Source organism: Symphodus melops (genome assembly GCF_947650265.1).
Source record: "Symphodus melops genome assembly, chromosome: 15".
Taxonomy (NCBI): Eukaryota; Metazoa; Chordata; class Actinopteri; order Labriformes; family Labridae; genus Symphodus; species Symphodus melops.
Window position 1 is genome coordinate 15,737,136 of NC_136705.1, and position 16,831 is coordinate 15,753,966.

The 16,831-nt window shown below is 38.9% G+C and overlaps 1 protein-coding gene across 4 annotated transcripts in view; it reads right to left on the reverse strand.

Annotated features, from left to right (window-relative positions):
• Positions 1 to 16,703, reverse strand: part of phactr2 (phosphatase and actin regulator 2) — a 38,568-nt gene extending 21,865 nt beyond the window's left edge. For 2 of the 4 annotated variants that reach the window (XM_079362517.1, XM_079362514.1), the window contains exon 1: positions 16,553 to 16,703. In XM_079362517.1, the coding sequence (XP_079218643.1) occupies positions 16,553 to 16,688 (136 nt within the window). In that variant the 5' untranslated portion in view covers positions 16,689 to 16,703. Of the gene's footprint in view, positions 1 to 4,328; positions 4,670 to 10,516; positions 10,644 to 16,552 lie in introns of those variants that run through there. The other 2 variants (XM_079362516.1, XM_079362515.1) reach the window with 2 other exon arrangements.
• Between the last annotated feature and the right edge of the window lie 128 nt (positions 16,704 to 16,831).

Below are 16,831 nucleotides of genomic sequence, written 5' to 3' on the forward strand. Positions count from 1 at the left end.
ATGTTACAAAGCCATGAAGTTTATGAAGAGCTCATGTTGGGTGGTAGTTGGTGTGTGAACACTGGAGGAGACCACAGTTTGTTTCCTGTTTCCAACTGTCAGTCAGTGTTGTTTTAAAAAAAAAAAAAAGCATGTCTGTGATCGCTCCCCAACCTTTTAACCTCCAGGATAAAACCATGGGATATAAAAAGAATCCTGCCCTCCCGCAGGATTCTTAACAAACAACAAAAAAAAAACAGCCAAGCTCTTTCTAAAAATGAAGCACTTCGTTTTTGGTGACAAAATCTCACCACAGTGTCGTCTCACAGTGAAACCGATTTTCAACTGTGACTTGTTGAAAACGGCAGGACGACACAGCTGGCATGGCAACAGCACCGTGTCCTATACCGAAATCAACAGCTAAAGAAAGAAAGGAAGTGGAAGCACCAAAAACAATAGGAAACTATCGCTTTAAAATGACAAGTAACAAAGCCTTGAAAAGATGCTACAATGTGACAAATTAAAGACATCCTGTATAATGTGTCATTAAAAGCAAGATGAATTAACCCAAGAATAAGTATTGGTGCTACTATCAAGCAAACTTGGTTATTTTATAATGAAATCTCAAACTATTTCCAACATACAGACTACAAAGATGTTCCTAATAAAGACACGTGGCTCCAATCCACGTATGGTTAACTCTGGGATGTATTTACACACAGTAAACTGCTGAATTGACTCCCTGGATTTCACGCTGAGGCGTTTTAATTTGAAAAATTGTGAGTCACGGTGTCATGGTCCAAGAGTGAATCGGGGACGGGATATATAACAGCTGTGAAAATGAGCAGGATAATCAGAAACACATCTGGAGACAAAGCAGACATCTCAAGTAATCACACACGACGTCAACTGTGACAAGCATTTCTAACTATACATTTCAGGGTTTGAGCTGCTGTGCATGACAAAGCCATTGTTAGCTTCTTCTTCCTTTTTTTTTTTTTTTCCAGACGTTTTAGCATGAACATGTGTTGAGTACGAGAGGAAAGGGAGAGGCTTCCTTCCTTCTGGACAAGTCACCAGGGAGGGAAGAAGCCAGCGTCATGAAAGAGCGATGAAGGAGGGAGAAAGGAGGAAAAAACGAAGAGAGACGAGGAGAAGTGGAAACTGGCGGAAAAGAAAATGTGGGAAAGAGGAGGGCAAACGCAGGGAAGGAGAAGCAGACATTACGATGTGTTGGGCAGATCTGAGGGAGGGGCGACACTGGTTATTCGCTGCAGTTTGAACACACTTGGGTCATTTCTTCCAAAACATTCTCCGGTGTCGGCACTGCTAAACCCATGATACTCACAGGACCCGGCAGTTTGGATTGAGAATCAAACCAAAGAAACAGGAACCTTAACTTCGCAGTGTTTAAACACAGTTATAACTCAGACGCTTTCATGTTAATGATCTTTCAATAAGATCCTGACAGAGTCATTTCCCTCTTCTGCTCTGAGTACTGTAGATTAGGCATTTGAAGCACATCACAGCATTATTATGTAAGCCATAATGCAGCCATCCAAAGCATATACATCATAATTATAGCCCGAGGCTAGGTTCCTATACATGTTGGCTTAAGTGCGCTACAAAACAGTTTTACTATAAATGCTGACAGCATCGTAAAAAGATCCACTTTTGTTTTCATCCGGAGTTCTTTGTGGCTTCCTGTAACTCACTGCCTTCAAGCGTCCCCATCAAAAATGTGAACTAAACTGTAATGGAGAAGAAGTCAGAACGAGGACTATGGGTGGAAAGAAACAAATACTTCATATGCATGGAGGAACAGCACTTTTCACATACCTTTGGTGGAAGTTTATTTTGGTCATATTTGTCTTTTTTATCCTGTAAGGGGAATATTGTCCTTCTTTGAAACTATTTTTTTTGTAATTAAGGATTTGTATTAAGGACAGACATGGTTAACCAATCCTTTGACTACGTACAGTAAGTCAACATCCTTACTGAGTGAAATCAAGAATGTAATCATCTTGAAAATTGGCTAAACACTGTATAAGCCAGGGGTCTTAAACACATCGCTTATGAGCTTCCGGATAGCTTGCAGCAAGGTTTCAAAGACTGTCAAAAAATGTGACCACAATAAATGCAGCTAGAAAACCTTTTCCCTCCTTCATCCAATCAGATACATAGCAATTCTCCACTCCCTTCAATACAAAATATTAGCAAAAGCCTGTTAGCAGTCAATAAAGAGGGGATGCTCTTGTTCTGCTTGTCCGAAGCTAACCCAGAGATTCCCAAAGTCTGAAGCTCACCCAGTGATTCCCAAAGTCTGAAGCTAACCCAGTGATTCCCAAAGTCTGAAGCTAACCCAGTGATTCCCAAAGTCTGAAGCTAACCCAGTGTTTCCCAAAGTCTGAAGCTAACCCAGTGTTTCCCAAAGTCTGAAGCTAACCCAGTGTTTCCCAAAGTCTGAAGCTAACCCAGTGTTTCCCAAAGTCTGAAGCTAACCCAGTGTTTCCCAAAGTCTGAAGCTAACCCAGTGTTTCCCAAAGTCTGAAGCTAACCCAGTGATTCCCAAAGTCTGAAGCTAACCCAGTGTTTCCCAAAGTCTGAAGCTAACCCAGTCCCAAAGATCTTTTACAAATTTGAAATACAAGCGTCTTAAATGTGGGACCAGCCTTTTCTTTTACTCTTAAAAAGCCATGTGGACTGAGCAGCACTAGACGCAAGTCCACTGTGGAGGGGACGCCCCTGCAGGCGGCATGCAATAAATGAAAAATGTGAATGAGTTGAAACAGCAATATCTATTCACCCAACCGACAAAGAAGACAGGCACAGCATCGGGGGCATCACTTAAATTTGTGCAAGCTGGTACACTCCATCATACGCCTCTATTGTCCTCTCAATACAGCCTTAGTCTTAATTTCTTCCTTAATAGCTAATTATAATAAATTGGCCTGAACAGGCGTCTCATCAAGGCCAATAATTTGAATTAAAAAAATAGCATGTTGCTAACTTTGTGATTTCAGCAAATATTGTTTCATTGTTCAACAAATCAATGTTGTTTCCCATTACAATGACACTTTGACAAACAGAGAATATTGCACGGACATAGCGAGTGCAGATGCTTTCCATCTGTGTTTGTGTTGTGGCCATTAAACTCTCCTCCCTCTGCCTGATCCTACATTCACACACAAAAACTGTCAACTCCTACATCATTCATTATTTATTCAACCGTGTCCAATATTCTGAATGGTAGCTGCTCAATAATCTGCCCGTCTGTTCATGAACACAAGGTGCAATATTTAAACACCCTTTTGATCACTGCGCTCTGTATACGTTCTTTATTCCTTTGACCTGTTGCTTCAAACTAAAATAACAGTTTGAGAAAAGCAGAGTGTAAAAGACCAACGGCTCGCTAAATCAATCGCTGTAGTTCTTTGGAAACCTCAAGCGCTCATCCACTCATTAATTGATAGACATCAAATTGATTGCTGTTAAAAGGAATCATGTTGGCCTTTTTCATGCAACAATGTTAAAAAAAAATGTGTTGGTTTATGATTCAAGCTGATCAAAAGTAGGATATGCTGCTTCTCTTTGTCATGAATGTGAGTGTTTGGATTTTGGATTTTTGTTTAAATAAGAGAACCAAGTTTTACTCGGGTTGTTGAATTAACATGTTCCAAAATATCTTCGGCTGCTAACCATGAAATAATCTCTAGTTTAGTCAGTGATGAGCATATTGGTCAACTGTAGCCCCACTTGTTGACTTTTGAGATGATGCTATCTTGGTTTAAGAGTTCCTGACAGTAAAATTAATGTAAATCCATTCAAATGACAGGATTCAGACAGTCCTCTGGTCTCTTGTAGAAAAAAAAAAAAACTAAGCTGCTCTCCTTCAGCTCATCTGGACTCATGTCAAACTGTGCACTTCATTACCCAGCAGCTACAATGCAGCTTTATAACAACTCTCTCATGGTTACACAACACTTTTTTTTTTGCAGCTTTAAAACTAGGTATTTCACTAGTTTTACAGTAGTTAGGTAACACACATTTAGAAACAGAGGCTCAGTCTGTAGAGCATAATGATGCAAGGACATAATGCATTCATTTCAAACACTACATGTTAGCTTCACTCCATATTAGCATCTACACGGTTGGCACTTTGTTTGTGTTAAAGTGTTGATAAATAACTCGACAGAAACGACAAAGCCAAGAAAATGAACAGACATCCTGAATAAAGATAGCGGAATGCGTGCGTGCGTGCGTGCGTGCGTGTGTGTGTGTGTGTGTGTGTGAGAGAGAGAGAGGGAAACAGGGAGGGAGAGCTACACAGAGTATGTACACACACTCACCGCTCGCAGCCTGAGACACTGCAGACACAGCAGTCTGACCCATATTCTGCTTCTCCTGCACCGGGTCGGACCGAGCCCGACCTCCGCAACCAAACCCACTATCACGGACTCCTACCGCCGCTCAGATCCCCTCTACCGACGCTGAGTGAGATCATACCGTCAAAAGTTAGAGACCGTGATGGCTGAGTCGCTGGAAACTTGGTTAACTCACTGACTGACTGACTGTGGGTCTCTGTACTACGTCGTAACTTCCCCTCCCACCTCTTCCTCCTCCTGCCCGCAGCTGAAAAATGCCGCTCATTCCTCCAGGCGGGTTTAGAGGCGCTGCTGGGGTCAAAAGGTGTAGGGTACTGACAATCTAAGACCCGATAATTAACGCCAACAAATCCCTCAATATCCTTTATATCGACGGTATCTCAATAAAAGAAGTGGGTACTAAACTACTTGTCAAGACTAGATTTCTACATTTAGCCAAAAGTCTTTCTCTATAAAATTTTAGCTGATTATTGTGACATAACCTACTTGCACAATGTATTTTGATTGCAAATGTTGTTGTTTTTTTTTTTTTAAGATTTGCCTATCCTAATGCTGATTTATTTTAGCCTATTGCAAATAAAAGTGTACAAATATTTGGGTTTTGTAAATGTCTGAAATGCAAATACATTTTTCAATGCATTTTGGCCGACTATTTATCAAACATGCATGTGCATGATTGTTTTAATCGTTTGTTTAAAACGATTGAATTGAAATAGCCTGTATTTTATTGTGCCTATACTCTTGACATGTTGGCCCACAAGCGCCTGCAGACATAGCCTCAATAAAGACGTTTTTTTTAAGTGTACACATTGGGTATAATAGGAAAACAGACTTACTTTTACTCAGAAAAAATGCAAAGCATTCCTTGTGCAATTTTCGAAAGGTGTATATCACAACCTACCATTAGATCATCTGAAAAGTCAAAGATTTGTGCCAGCTGATTGAATTAGTGTCACCTTAACTGCACACATATATGACAATTAAGGACACCTCTACACATCAACATTTCCAAAACTAAATATATTAATGTCTGAGTCAACATGGGCTTCTATCAAGTAATGTAAATTCCTAACGATATGAAGTATCATGGGCCACTGCCTACATAGGATGAAAGTTGTCACTGATATCCACAAAATATACTCACAAACCACTGTTGGAAGAGGAAACCATTTAACATTTTACATTTATGTGGCCAGTATAGATTTACACCATATCCATCCCTTGAATAGACTCTCTTTTTTATAAAGAGGAAAAATGGGCTTTGTGTGTGTGTGCAAAACACACTGTAAACAATCCAGAGACCATGGTGTAGACCTGGATATCAGAGATCCACAAATAGAGCCCACTCCTTATCTGTAAAAACAGGGACGGATAAGACTGGACGGTTGGATGATGGCTGTAAAAGGCAAAAGCTATTTTGCCATGCATTTAATTAATAAGAGATACAGATTATTTTATTAATTGCTTAAATTAATTTAATTAATTTGCTTAAAAATGTTCAGTAAAAAGATATATATAAAGATGTCTTCATGCCCACCTTGATGTTGATGATACTTTAAATCACCTTGAGTGCATTACGTATTTTGTCTTAAAGCCATTCCTAATATGATGTAAAGCAGCTTGAGTTGTATGAATAAAATAACATCCCTTTGCTTGGATTGTAACGAAAATAAATGTTTTTTTACGCATTTCTATTTTCACTTCATACGCATGGGAGCTTTTTAGATGACATTATTTGTTAATTTGTAGACTCAATCATTTATCAATAGCACAAACAACAAATTGAAAACAATTGACTTTAAAAGACCAATTTTCCTGAAATGATAAACTTCTGGCTTTGAAAAAGAAACATTTAGCCTTGTAGATCACCAATCCCTTAAGTGGCACTTTATAATGAGCTTCCACTTCATGATAGATGAATGATTCTGAGGTCTGGGCAAGGTCTGAGGCTCAGCGGGAGGATCAGCACAGTCGTCTCTGTCTGCAGTTTATTTTGAAAGGGAGCAAAGGCCAAAAATTGTCAAGGTTTGTCATCATGGCCTTTAAATCCTTTGATAGTAGTTCAGAGAAATGATATCTGTTTAATATCAAACATAAGCACTAACAGCACTGCAGCGTACTGAGCCAAACACTTCCACCTCTGACTCTCAGAAGGGGTGTGTGTGTGTGTGTGTGTGTGTGTGTGTGTGTGTGTGTGTGAGAGAGAGAGAGAGAGAGGGCTTAATCTGTCATCACTGTCAGCTAAGTGTCAGTTGAGATGGTTCAGATCCCGACCAGATAGATTGAGCAGTCAGATAGAAGTCAGTACATAAATACACATAAACACACACAGCTTGACACTACCAAATTAAACTTCCCTTATTTCGAAGACTTTCCTTTAAGGTTAAGACTGCCATCTAGTGTTAAGTGCACAGCTCAAACAAGAGGATTATTTGTTATAAAAGGGATACTTCATTTGTGCAAACATGAACCAGTATTACAGTTTCCATGATAATTGTTTTCTTTTTGTTTTGTTTGAAGAACTTGTATTTTTTTATTTGTAAGTTTAAATTTTAAGATATTCAGGTTTTTGGACAAGTCAATTATTTTTTTATTAGAATGAGGATTAAATTAGTACAGGACTTGAGGTAAATTAAACCACAAGCAAAACAGACCATGAAATCACAATGCAGTCATATTATAAGTCTTTTAACTGTAAACTTATAAATGGTTAGGATGTATGCATGATATCTTAAGGACTTGTCCTTGTCGCAGTGGCTGTGGGTTCAAATCCTGGGCCCTTTGCTGCATATCATCCTCCACTCTCGCCTCACAACATTTTCTGTCCCATTTCAGCTGTCCTTTCCAATAAAGGTGAAAACAGCCCACAAATATATATATATATATATATATATATTTTTTTTTTTTTAAAAAGAAGACATTCCATTGAGTAAGGGAATTTAAAGTTTAGGTGACACTTCTCAGGAAAAGGGTCCTGTTTGTTCTGACACTAAATAACAGAGGTCAACTGAGGGAGCATGACCTTTTCTTCGAGAGGAACAGGAAAGACAGGAAAGGTGAAGAAGGAGAAAGAACAGAGGAAAGGAAGGAGTCATCAAATATTAAGTAGTAGCCTCAGCGGAACATGAGGATAATAATTGTTTAAGTGCTACTTTTCAGAGCCCTTTACCCTCCCCTTGATTTATTTATTAAACCCAGTTTCTGGCACAGTTTAGTCTCAGAAGTTTGTCAAAGCCAAAAGACAGAGAGCCTCTGCATATGTTACTTTTGGAATAATTTGCAAAATATTATGTAGAAGCAACCCTTTTAAGAGACAGGGACTGTGTTACACATACAAAGTGGATGGGAATGAGACTGTTTAAACTGATTTAAGATTCAACCAGTGAAATATGCTCCTGGCTTTTTTTTAAGCTGCATTTGTCATATTTGTTTTAAATGCAATAGTGACTCAATTATGCCATTTGAAATGCACTGACAATACTATATGTATTCATGCCTGTGTGAAGATGTCTTGTTATGATTCATAAAATAAGAACATAACTAAAAACTGCATTTCTTTAATAGTAACCCTACCTTAACATCTCCCCTCCTTTATAACATCAAACCATAAAAAATATTTACCTCCTAATGTTTACTATGCTATTGTCACAGCAATACGGCAGTGGTTCCTGTCATTCCTCTTCCTCTTCATATATGCCTGTCAGCCTGTCTGAAACCTGATCTCCTGTTTGTTGTATTCCATTTGGCACAACCCATAAGCTGCCATCATAGCTAAAATGTTGCCTGTATAAATCAATAGTTGACATCCTGCCAGACGGGCGACTAGAGAGCTGAAGAGAAAATGAGCTGGAGTGAGATGGGGACAGAAAGAGATGGAGCGAAGATTTATGCTGTAGTGCGGGGTCTTTCGTAAAAAAAAACAAAAAAACAATGGATGACGGCCACAGAGGTAGGAAAATGTGACAGCAACATCAGGTTACAGACAGTGTGTGTCACAAAGAAAACACAAGCTGTGATCTTGGTTTAGAAAAGAGTGTTATGAGGCCATAAGAGGATGGCAAATGAGGAGAGTAAACAAACAGCAGCCTGCATTCATATCTGCATCAACATAGTCTTACTATATAAGGTCATATTTGGACAGATTTAGTGGAGAGTCACTTTGAATTCCAAAAACAGCTGTCCTGAGCGTGTCACTCAAGTTTGCTCTGTTAAGTATTTGGATATTATTAATATCCCAACACAAAGGCTCAGTGTGGCTGGTTTTAAAGTAGAAAGGCATCACTTGAAGATGATTGCTTTGGTCAGCTTCCAACTGGCTCAAGAGGTTTGTGGTAGCACAGCATTTTAACCCTTCTCCATTTTAACACATTTATTCCATGTTTACAGCAAGAGCCCGAAAATGGTGAGGCCGTAACCTCCAAAGAGGAGGAAATCCTTTCAATGTAAAAATGTGCAGATTAAGCAGCCATAAGCCTTTAAGTGACATATTACATTCACGCAAATATATGTATAAAATAACAGTGAGTTGGAGAGATTGATCCTGACAAACACATATCCATCTGTAAAGCCACAAATATGTTGCTTTACCAGAGGAAGACTCTATCTAGTTGATTGTGTATGAGGGAGATAAACACATTTAACGGCTCCATAACGGAAAAAAACTGGCCCAAATTTTGTGACTTAATCGAAAAATGAAGCTACAGTTAGAAAAACTGTTTTTTTTCTCTATAAAGTAACTCACGAGGCCATGACTTCAAAGGTGGATGTGCTAACAATTTATGACACATTTGTACAGGGTCTCCAGGGGGCAGACAACGTGTAATGGCAAAATAACTTCAGTCAAAAAAAATCTGTCTCTCTTGTCATTGTCTCATGAACGCATACTCACACAAAATATGACACATACTGCAAAGAACTTACTGACCAACCACTTGTGCTCACTGCAGACACACGACTCACATAACACGCAAGATGCACATAATGCTGCTTTGCCTTGCAAAAAAACTGTGTCACAAATTCAAATCAGCAAATCCACAACAGCAATATCACACACACGCACACACACACACAGAAGCACACATTCAGATTTATTTGTCTTAAGCTTATCTGAGACAACAGGAGAGAGAAAAAAACGGAGTTTAAATTATATCACTGGCCTTTGTCGTGGAATAATGTATGCGTTACTTCATTAACACACAGCTGCAGCAGGTTTTTTGCCTATTAAACACTGTGATATGTTATGACAACGTCTGCAAACAGTTATTAAACTATATTAGATAACGTGGCCCCGATATAGCCTGCCTGCCTCCTCTGGCTGAGTGTGACACAGACGAATCATTGTCATTTAGTCCAATACACCCGAGATGGCGACAAGCAAATCCTACCTGGAGCTATTGACCTGTTTGTCTGTCCTCTGCAGAAACATTCACAATAAAGTCGCTGCAATTAAAGAGATATTGTCTCTAATGCATCTGTGGGCACACTTACAGAACTTATAACCACTTTCAAAGTTAAGCACACAATCATCATTGCTTCATAAGCATTCCCAAAACATACTCTCACTAAAGAAGCCTGGTTAAGTGAAGATATAAGCTTGCCAACCTTAATGTTATTAAGTGTTCCCTACTTGCAGCATTAGCATCTTATTAATATTGCACACTGTGTAGTTGCTCGTGTCTTTAAAGTAGTGTTCCTGTACATAATGCATGACTTTTGTGTGGTTGTCATGGCTATATGGCACTTATGTATTCAAATTAGGAGTCAATGCAAATATGTGCCAAATGATCTCTGTCAACAATTGCCAGATGTTCATATACTAGCTGGTAAAGCTGATTGATACGCTTGTTAAAATACGGTATAAGCTCCTTTAGATTTGTTTACCTGAGCAATCGTAACACATCTACGTAAGAACTAAACACAGACACACTAAGCAGTCATTAATCCAGTAGTAAATAAGCACAAATCAGGATTTACAGCCTGTTTGCACTTATCAGTAGGATAACTGACAAATATATGCAAACAAAGCTACACATACAAGACAAGAAGAACAAGAAATAAGTCTCTGGCATGCCTTGTGTGACATTACAAAGACTTCACTGAAAGACGAGCGCAGACAAAGAGGAAGATGCTTATTATAGAATGAGAAAACTCACCATCATGTTCCATGACTTGACCCAGGGAATATTATCAGCAGTGTGCTGATCCTCGCCTCTTCCCGACAAACCACCTCTCTCTGACTCCCTCCCTCCCCATGTACTCCACCTCCTCTCTCTCTTACTGTCTCCTGTCTCTTCCTATTCTTTCTCTCTCTCTCTCTCTCTCTCTCTCTCTCTCTCTCTCTCTCTCTCTCTCTCTCTCTCTCTCTATATCCACTTCCTTACTTCATCGTGCTACCCTCCCTCCCTCAGTCTCCCTCCACTGTCTGCACCTCCCTCCCTCCCCTCAGCCTAATAAAGAGCATTAAAAGTTAATGTTTGTTTCCATCTCAGTTCCTCCTTCTCCCTCCCAATCTGCATCTCCACCTGCGTTTATCTCCATCTCCAGCCTGTCAAGATTTTCTGGCTGCTAAGTCTGGCTCCTGTATCTCCCTTTTTTTTTTTTCACTCTCCCTCCTGCGTTGAGGTCCAACCGTGACGTCGGCAGTAAGAAGAGGAGAGAGAAAGAGAGGGTAGGAAAGGACCACTCCATGTTAAGCATTACATTATAGAAGCAGAGATGGAAAAAAGAGGTGCATATGTTTACTTTTCATCAGCTGTACTTTTACTGCAGTCAGTGGTCTTCTGCAAACATGAACAGGCCTCACTACAACATTATCAATAATGTAATCAAGTGGAACACAGCGGTTATATGCAGGCTAAAGTGCAGTGGCAGTGATATGTTCACATGTAGTGTGATTTGGTGCTTCCTGGATACCATGGTGATCAACATCATGATGTCGAAACAAAGCAGGTTTTGCAAAAAAATAAAAACACATTCTGAGATTGATTTAGTCTTTCTTCATTTAAACTGAAACATTTAAACTCTTCTTGTATTTGTTTTCTTTATTGAGCCAACATTCAAGCTTACACATTTTCATGATATCACATAGAACAGTTTGAATTTCACATCAAAAGAAATAGATTAAAAAAATAATAATAATCATGTAAAAATAACAGATATGGAAGTGATCTTCATATTAATGCTTCATAAGTTTTGCAAATGATTTTAAATCAGGATCAATTTTAGTCTATGCACACACGAGATTGCTAATGCTCCCAATGATTCAGCTCTAACTGAATCACATTCAAGCAACCTTGAAGAAACACTGTTTCTTTTTTCAGTATTCAGCTCATTATTTAATAAAACTTAAAGGCGTGTTGTACCTGGCTGATCGAAGCAATATATATTACTATGGGAAATTAAGGGCTTTTACCACTGATTAAGAACACACTCACAGCGCCACAGTGACTACACAAGGATAGATATACAGAATATTAAACCCATTAATCATTACAGTAACTTTAGTAATCATCAAAATACACATAATGTCTTCTATAGATACAAAGAGAAGAAAGAGAAGGGCCTTCTGTCTGTATCTTACACACACAAACACAAACACGACATCCCTCAAGTGTTTTGCGAAGAGCCTCTCGACACAGTAAATATGTCTGTATGCTGGGCAACACAAGTTACACGTGTAGCAGCAGGAATTGGTCATGCATTTGCCCTTTTCTAAACAAACACACACACACACACTTCCGTATTTGTGTTTTTGTCAAGCAAGCTTAACATGTGAAAAAAATAAGTGGAGCAAGACATTGTAGAAAATGCTGATGAGAGGGGAGGCTTTGTGTGCGACAGTCGTGTGCCAATAGAATGTGTTTGTTTGTGTGTGTGTGTGTGTGTGTGTGTGTGTGTGTGTGTGTCACATGGCCATTTTGATATGGCTTACATACTGTAAGAGCAGCTACGGTAATGACATGGAAGGTCTCTCTTTTTAAGTGTCCTTTTTATTGCTCTGTAATCGCCTAGTTTTCCTGTTCTTCTTCTTTTTCTTTTTTTGACTTGCAACGTCCCTCCTCTCCTCTTGAACCCTCTATCTGACTGATGTGTAAAATCTGTGTGTTGAGTTCAGTCACTGTCTCCATCTTTAACCCAATATTCTAAAGTCTAAATTAAACTTGAACACTAACTGTATGTTCACACTGCATGTCGGGAGGAAGATGTGCAGCGAACTGTTAACATCCTGTTCATCTGTTGCTGAGGCGTTTCAGCAAATATTAATAGAGTTAAAGGCTTATTGAGTAACCACACAGAGTTACTGATAATCAGAAAGAAGGAGCAGAGAAAGAGTGAGACTTTAGCTTTAGCTGTGGTCCATTGAAATGGATCTCAACAAATAAGAAGAAAAACAACTATCTACAACCACCCCACTACCACCACCAGAGCACACACACACACTTCTTCACAGGGTCAACCGGTAATATAAATGACATGAAATCCAATAGCGTTTTTCTCACTTTTAAATGTGAGAACAACACATAAAGCAGACTCAAAAAGACGCACAAAGGACCCGTTTAGAACAGAGAGATAAAAAGAAAAAATGGCCCACAGTAATTTTCTCAAAAGGATACATTGTATTCCTGTTTAAAGGTCAAGGCAATTCAAGGTCTGGATTACTGTCAAGACAACACACCCAGTGTTTTAAATGCCAATAGTTGATAACAGTAAATAAATCAATAAGTGATATAGAATGTTTTTAATGGGATAACAGATGGATCTTCTGTCTTCACATCTGTTTAAGTTGAGGCTTCAAATTAGCCCTCTGAGTTTAGTGCCTTTTTCCTGAACTGTATATAATTATCAATCTTTATTTCTGAGTGTTTGATTGTGCAAAATTGAAAATAAAATAACATAATAACTTAACTCTCTCACGATTATTAGTAGACGTGTACAACATTCATAATAAATCTTAGCGTTGTTGTTTTTGTTGTTAGCCAAAGTGGCTCTTAAGTGGCGAGTAAGAACTTCCACTTTTAAAATCTGTCTGAAGCTACAGGATGGATCGTCACAACATTTTTTGACAGACTTGGTCCCCTCTTCCAGTCGCTCCACCATAAGCCTCACATTAGTGTAGCTACATATATTACCATGGCATACATTGATTGCCCTCACTTACCATTACCAATCAATGCAGACAAATTAAACAACACAATGTGCCAGCACAGTAAAAGAAGATGGTCAATATGGGAAAGATTCAGAAAACACTGTACCTGCAGGTTTTGTCATTAACATGTTGGGATGCTGCGTGCGTAGATTTAGGCATTGCTGCATGTTTCTGCAGAGAGCGTACTGTATCTTTTATAAACTGGGCCATCTGCATAATATACAGTATATACTGTACATAGAACTGCAACATAAACTGCAATAACTCCAGCCTAGATTTTACAATATAAAATACAATATTACAATATTACAATAACTCCAGCCTAGATTTTACATTTAACATGTGAGATCACAGTTGTTTGTGTAAACAGTTAGAGCACAGTTATACACAGAGCTTTTAAATGAAGAACCAGAACAGTGTGGATGTAGGTTATATGCTGTGAAAGTAGCTTAACAGTGACTGAATGTGAGCAGGCAGCAGTGGAGGGGGAAGCACTGCTCTCTGCCGTACAGGACATTTAACAAGTAGTTATTGCAGACTAAAAGGGTCTGTAATCAATGTTATTTCCAGAAGAGAGTACCAGTAAGCTGACACTCCTCTGTTGTTCTTTTCTCCATTCTTTCCATCTGTTCGCTCCTTCTCCTTATAATCATCCTGTCCTTGCATCCACTCTTTGCCTCATCTCCATTGTTTCATTTACCCTGTGCTGTACTCTCTCTAGTCTCGTTGTCTTCAGTATTAAAACCCCCCATTTGGCCTTTCGATTCTACTCCTTTCTTTCAATCTCTTCTGCTGTGTCACTTCTTTCCTTCTTCTTTCCCCTCTTCTCTAAATTCTGCCTGTGTAATTAGAAGAGCAATAGAAGCCCATCTGGTGGACAGCATGCTATTTACAACAAACAAGCAACCCAGTACATACACACCTGATTTCTTCACAAACACATATACAAATGCACTTGTGGGATTGCACCGGCTTGCAGGCTTACCGGTGAACGAACGCAGGGAAAAAATATTGTATGTGGGAAAGAGATAATTATGTTGTGTGCACAAGTTAAAATCTTTCACAGAATTTAATGATCTTGAGCATACAGCATAATATTCTTCACAATCTTGTTCCCATAACTTATCATCTAACTAACGCACACAACAATATATTTTTTGTACATTTTGGGACTTCAGGGGCTCTGATGAAGTGCATGCAAAACGTCTGAATAATTTATATCATGTGAAGTTTAGCTATTGTTAACACTTGACTTATTGTCAACAATAAGTTTGTTGTTGACTTGAATAATCTTCAGACATGTCTATCTTGAGCTATCGATTCTTGTAACATTCCCTGCAGAGGTGTGACAAACAGCCAAGAGAAAGTTCCATTTTGGCAGGTCGAATATACAACCTTTCAGGTTTAAAAATAGGAGCTCTGTTGTATGTATTTAATCAGAGAGAAGGTAGGTAATTACATTTAGATTTTTGTGTCAGTTCTAATCTACATTTTAAGTAAGAATGAACTTAGCATGTCGTCCAAATGTCCACATTTGGCTGCTGTTGAACATCCACTCTGTTACATGGACGTGAGGATGTGAGTTGCCATTTCACTGCAAACTGTTTCAAGCTCTGTTATTTGCTGGATTAGCTCCCCCTGCTGCTTGTTTTTAAAAGTGCGTCATTCTATGGAACATCCCAAACGAATTTGTGAAAATAACCTTTAGAAAAATTAACCTTAGAAAGATCTTTAATTGTGATAAAAACCAATCACTAGTGATATCAGGAACTGTGGTCTCCACATAAATCTATAATAAATAAAAAAGCTAATGAAAAGATTGAGATGATATATCTGATACTGTCCAATTGTTATTATTAAGCTAAGATGCTCTCTGACATTTTAAAACATGCAGCTGAAACAGCTGAAAGGACCAGTAAGCAACTGTGCATGTCTTCATTTTCTAACAGCCCCCCCTACACCATCATCATTTCCTGTAATTACAACTTCAACATAAACACAGACAACTTCCTGAAGAAGAAAAAAAACATCTTATATAAACATAATCTTTCAATAATTTAATCAGACTGCAGAAGAAGACATCCCTCAAGCAGAGCAGTGCATTATTAATAACTTCATGCCTGCAGCACATGTCAGAGCAGGTGTAGGCGTCAGAGCCGGGCAGAGAGCAATGCTGCAGGCTGGAGGAAGTGGTTACAACCACTCGCACAAAAAAATAAGCCTGAAAGGGCTCAAACTTCTTCAGGCGGTAAAAAACTCTGACAATGACATTCAAATAAAAGGCTGGTTAACATTATGGCAAAGCTCTGTCAGCCTGTTAAAAAAGGTTTTATCCAGGACTTTCTCAGGCAACAAGAAAGGGCAAGAAAACGGATTTCTCATTATTTACTAATTTGAGAACACATCATACTAAGAAACCTTTTCTGTCTTTTTAATACAGTTTCTGTCAGCTGATTCACAAACCAGAAGCTGAATATTTTGATGGGTGTATTCAGAGTAAACACACACACACACACACACACACACACACACACACACACACACACACACACTCACACTCACACACACATAATAGTGCATATGCAAATGTTTCATTGAGAGCTTAGATGAATGCTTTTTTAACCAAATGTTCTATAATGAACTCTGCAAAAAATAGACCTTACTGATTCATTGTTTCGCGATATTTGTTTAAAAGAACAACATGATGAGACTGCAAGGATCATTCATTTTGGGGATTTATTTTTAAGCTAAAAGAAAGAAAGAAGTCAGTGTGTTTACTTATTTGAGAGCAAGCACAAAAGAGAAACGGAAGAGATAAGGTTTTTCTGTGCAGGGGAGAAGGAAGCCACTGCTGCTTCGTCACATAGAGATGATTTTTTGCCAAGTGCAACTACAGTATAACTTGTAACACCAGAACGGAGAGACATGTTTGTTTTTTTTTACAGAGGATTTAAGTTTGAGGTATGTATCTTAATTCAAGATTACAGAATAGCATTTCAATGATCAGCTTTACAGCATAAAACTGTGCAGTTTGTGATCCTACCTGAGCGGGCCCCTCGGAGCCTGAACAGCACCCCGTGGCGAAATCCTGAGGTGTCACTGTGAGAGCGGTGCCTGGGGAGAGGCCACAGCTGATGGAAAAGCTTCATCTTCTGGTAAGTGTCCCCCTCCTCCTCCATGGTCAAGGAGAAATGTTGAACAGAGATAAGAAACCTGACATATGTTAATGGTGAACCTCAATTACATCCAACACCACTCAAACTCTCTTACACTTTTTTTTCCAGCAACAGAAGGTCACACAGAGAGAGAGAGAGAGAGAGAG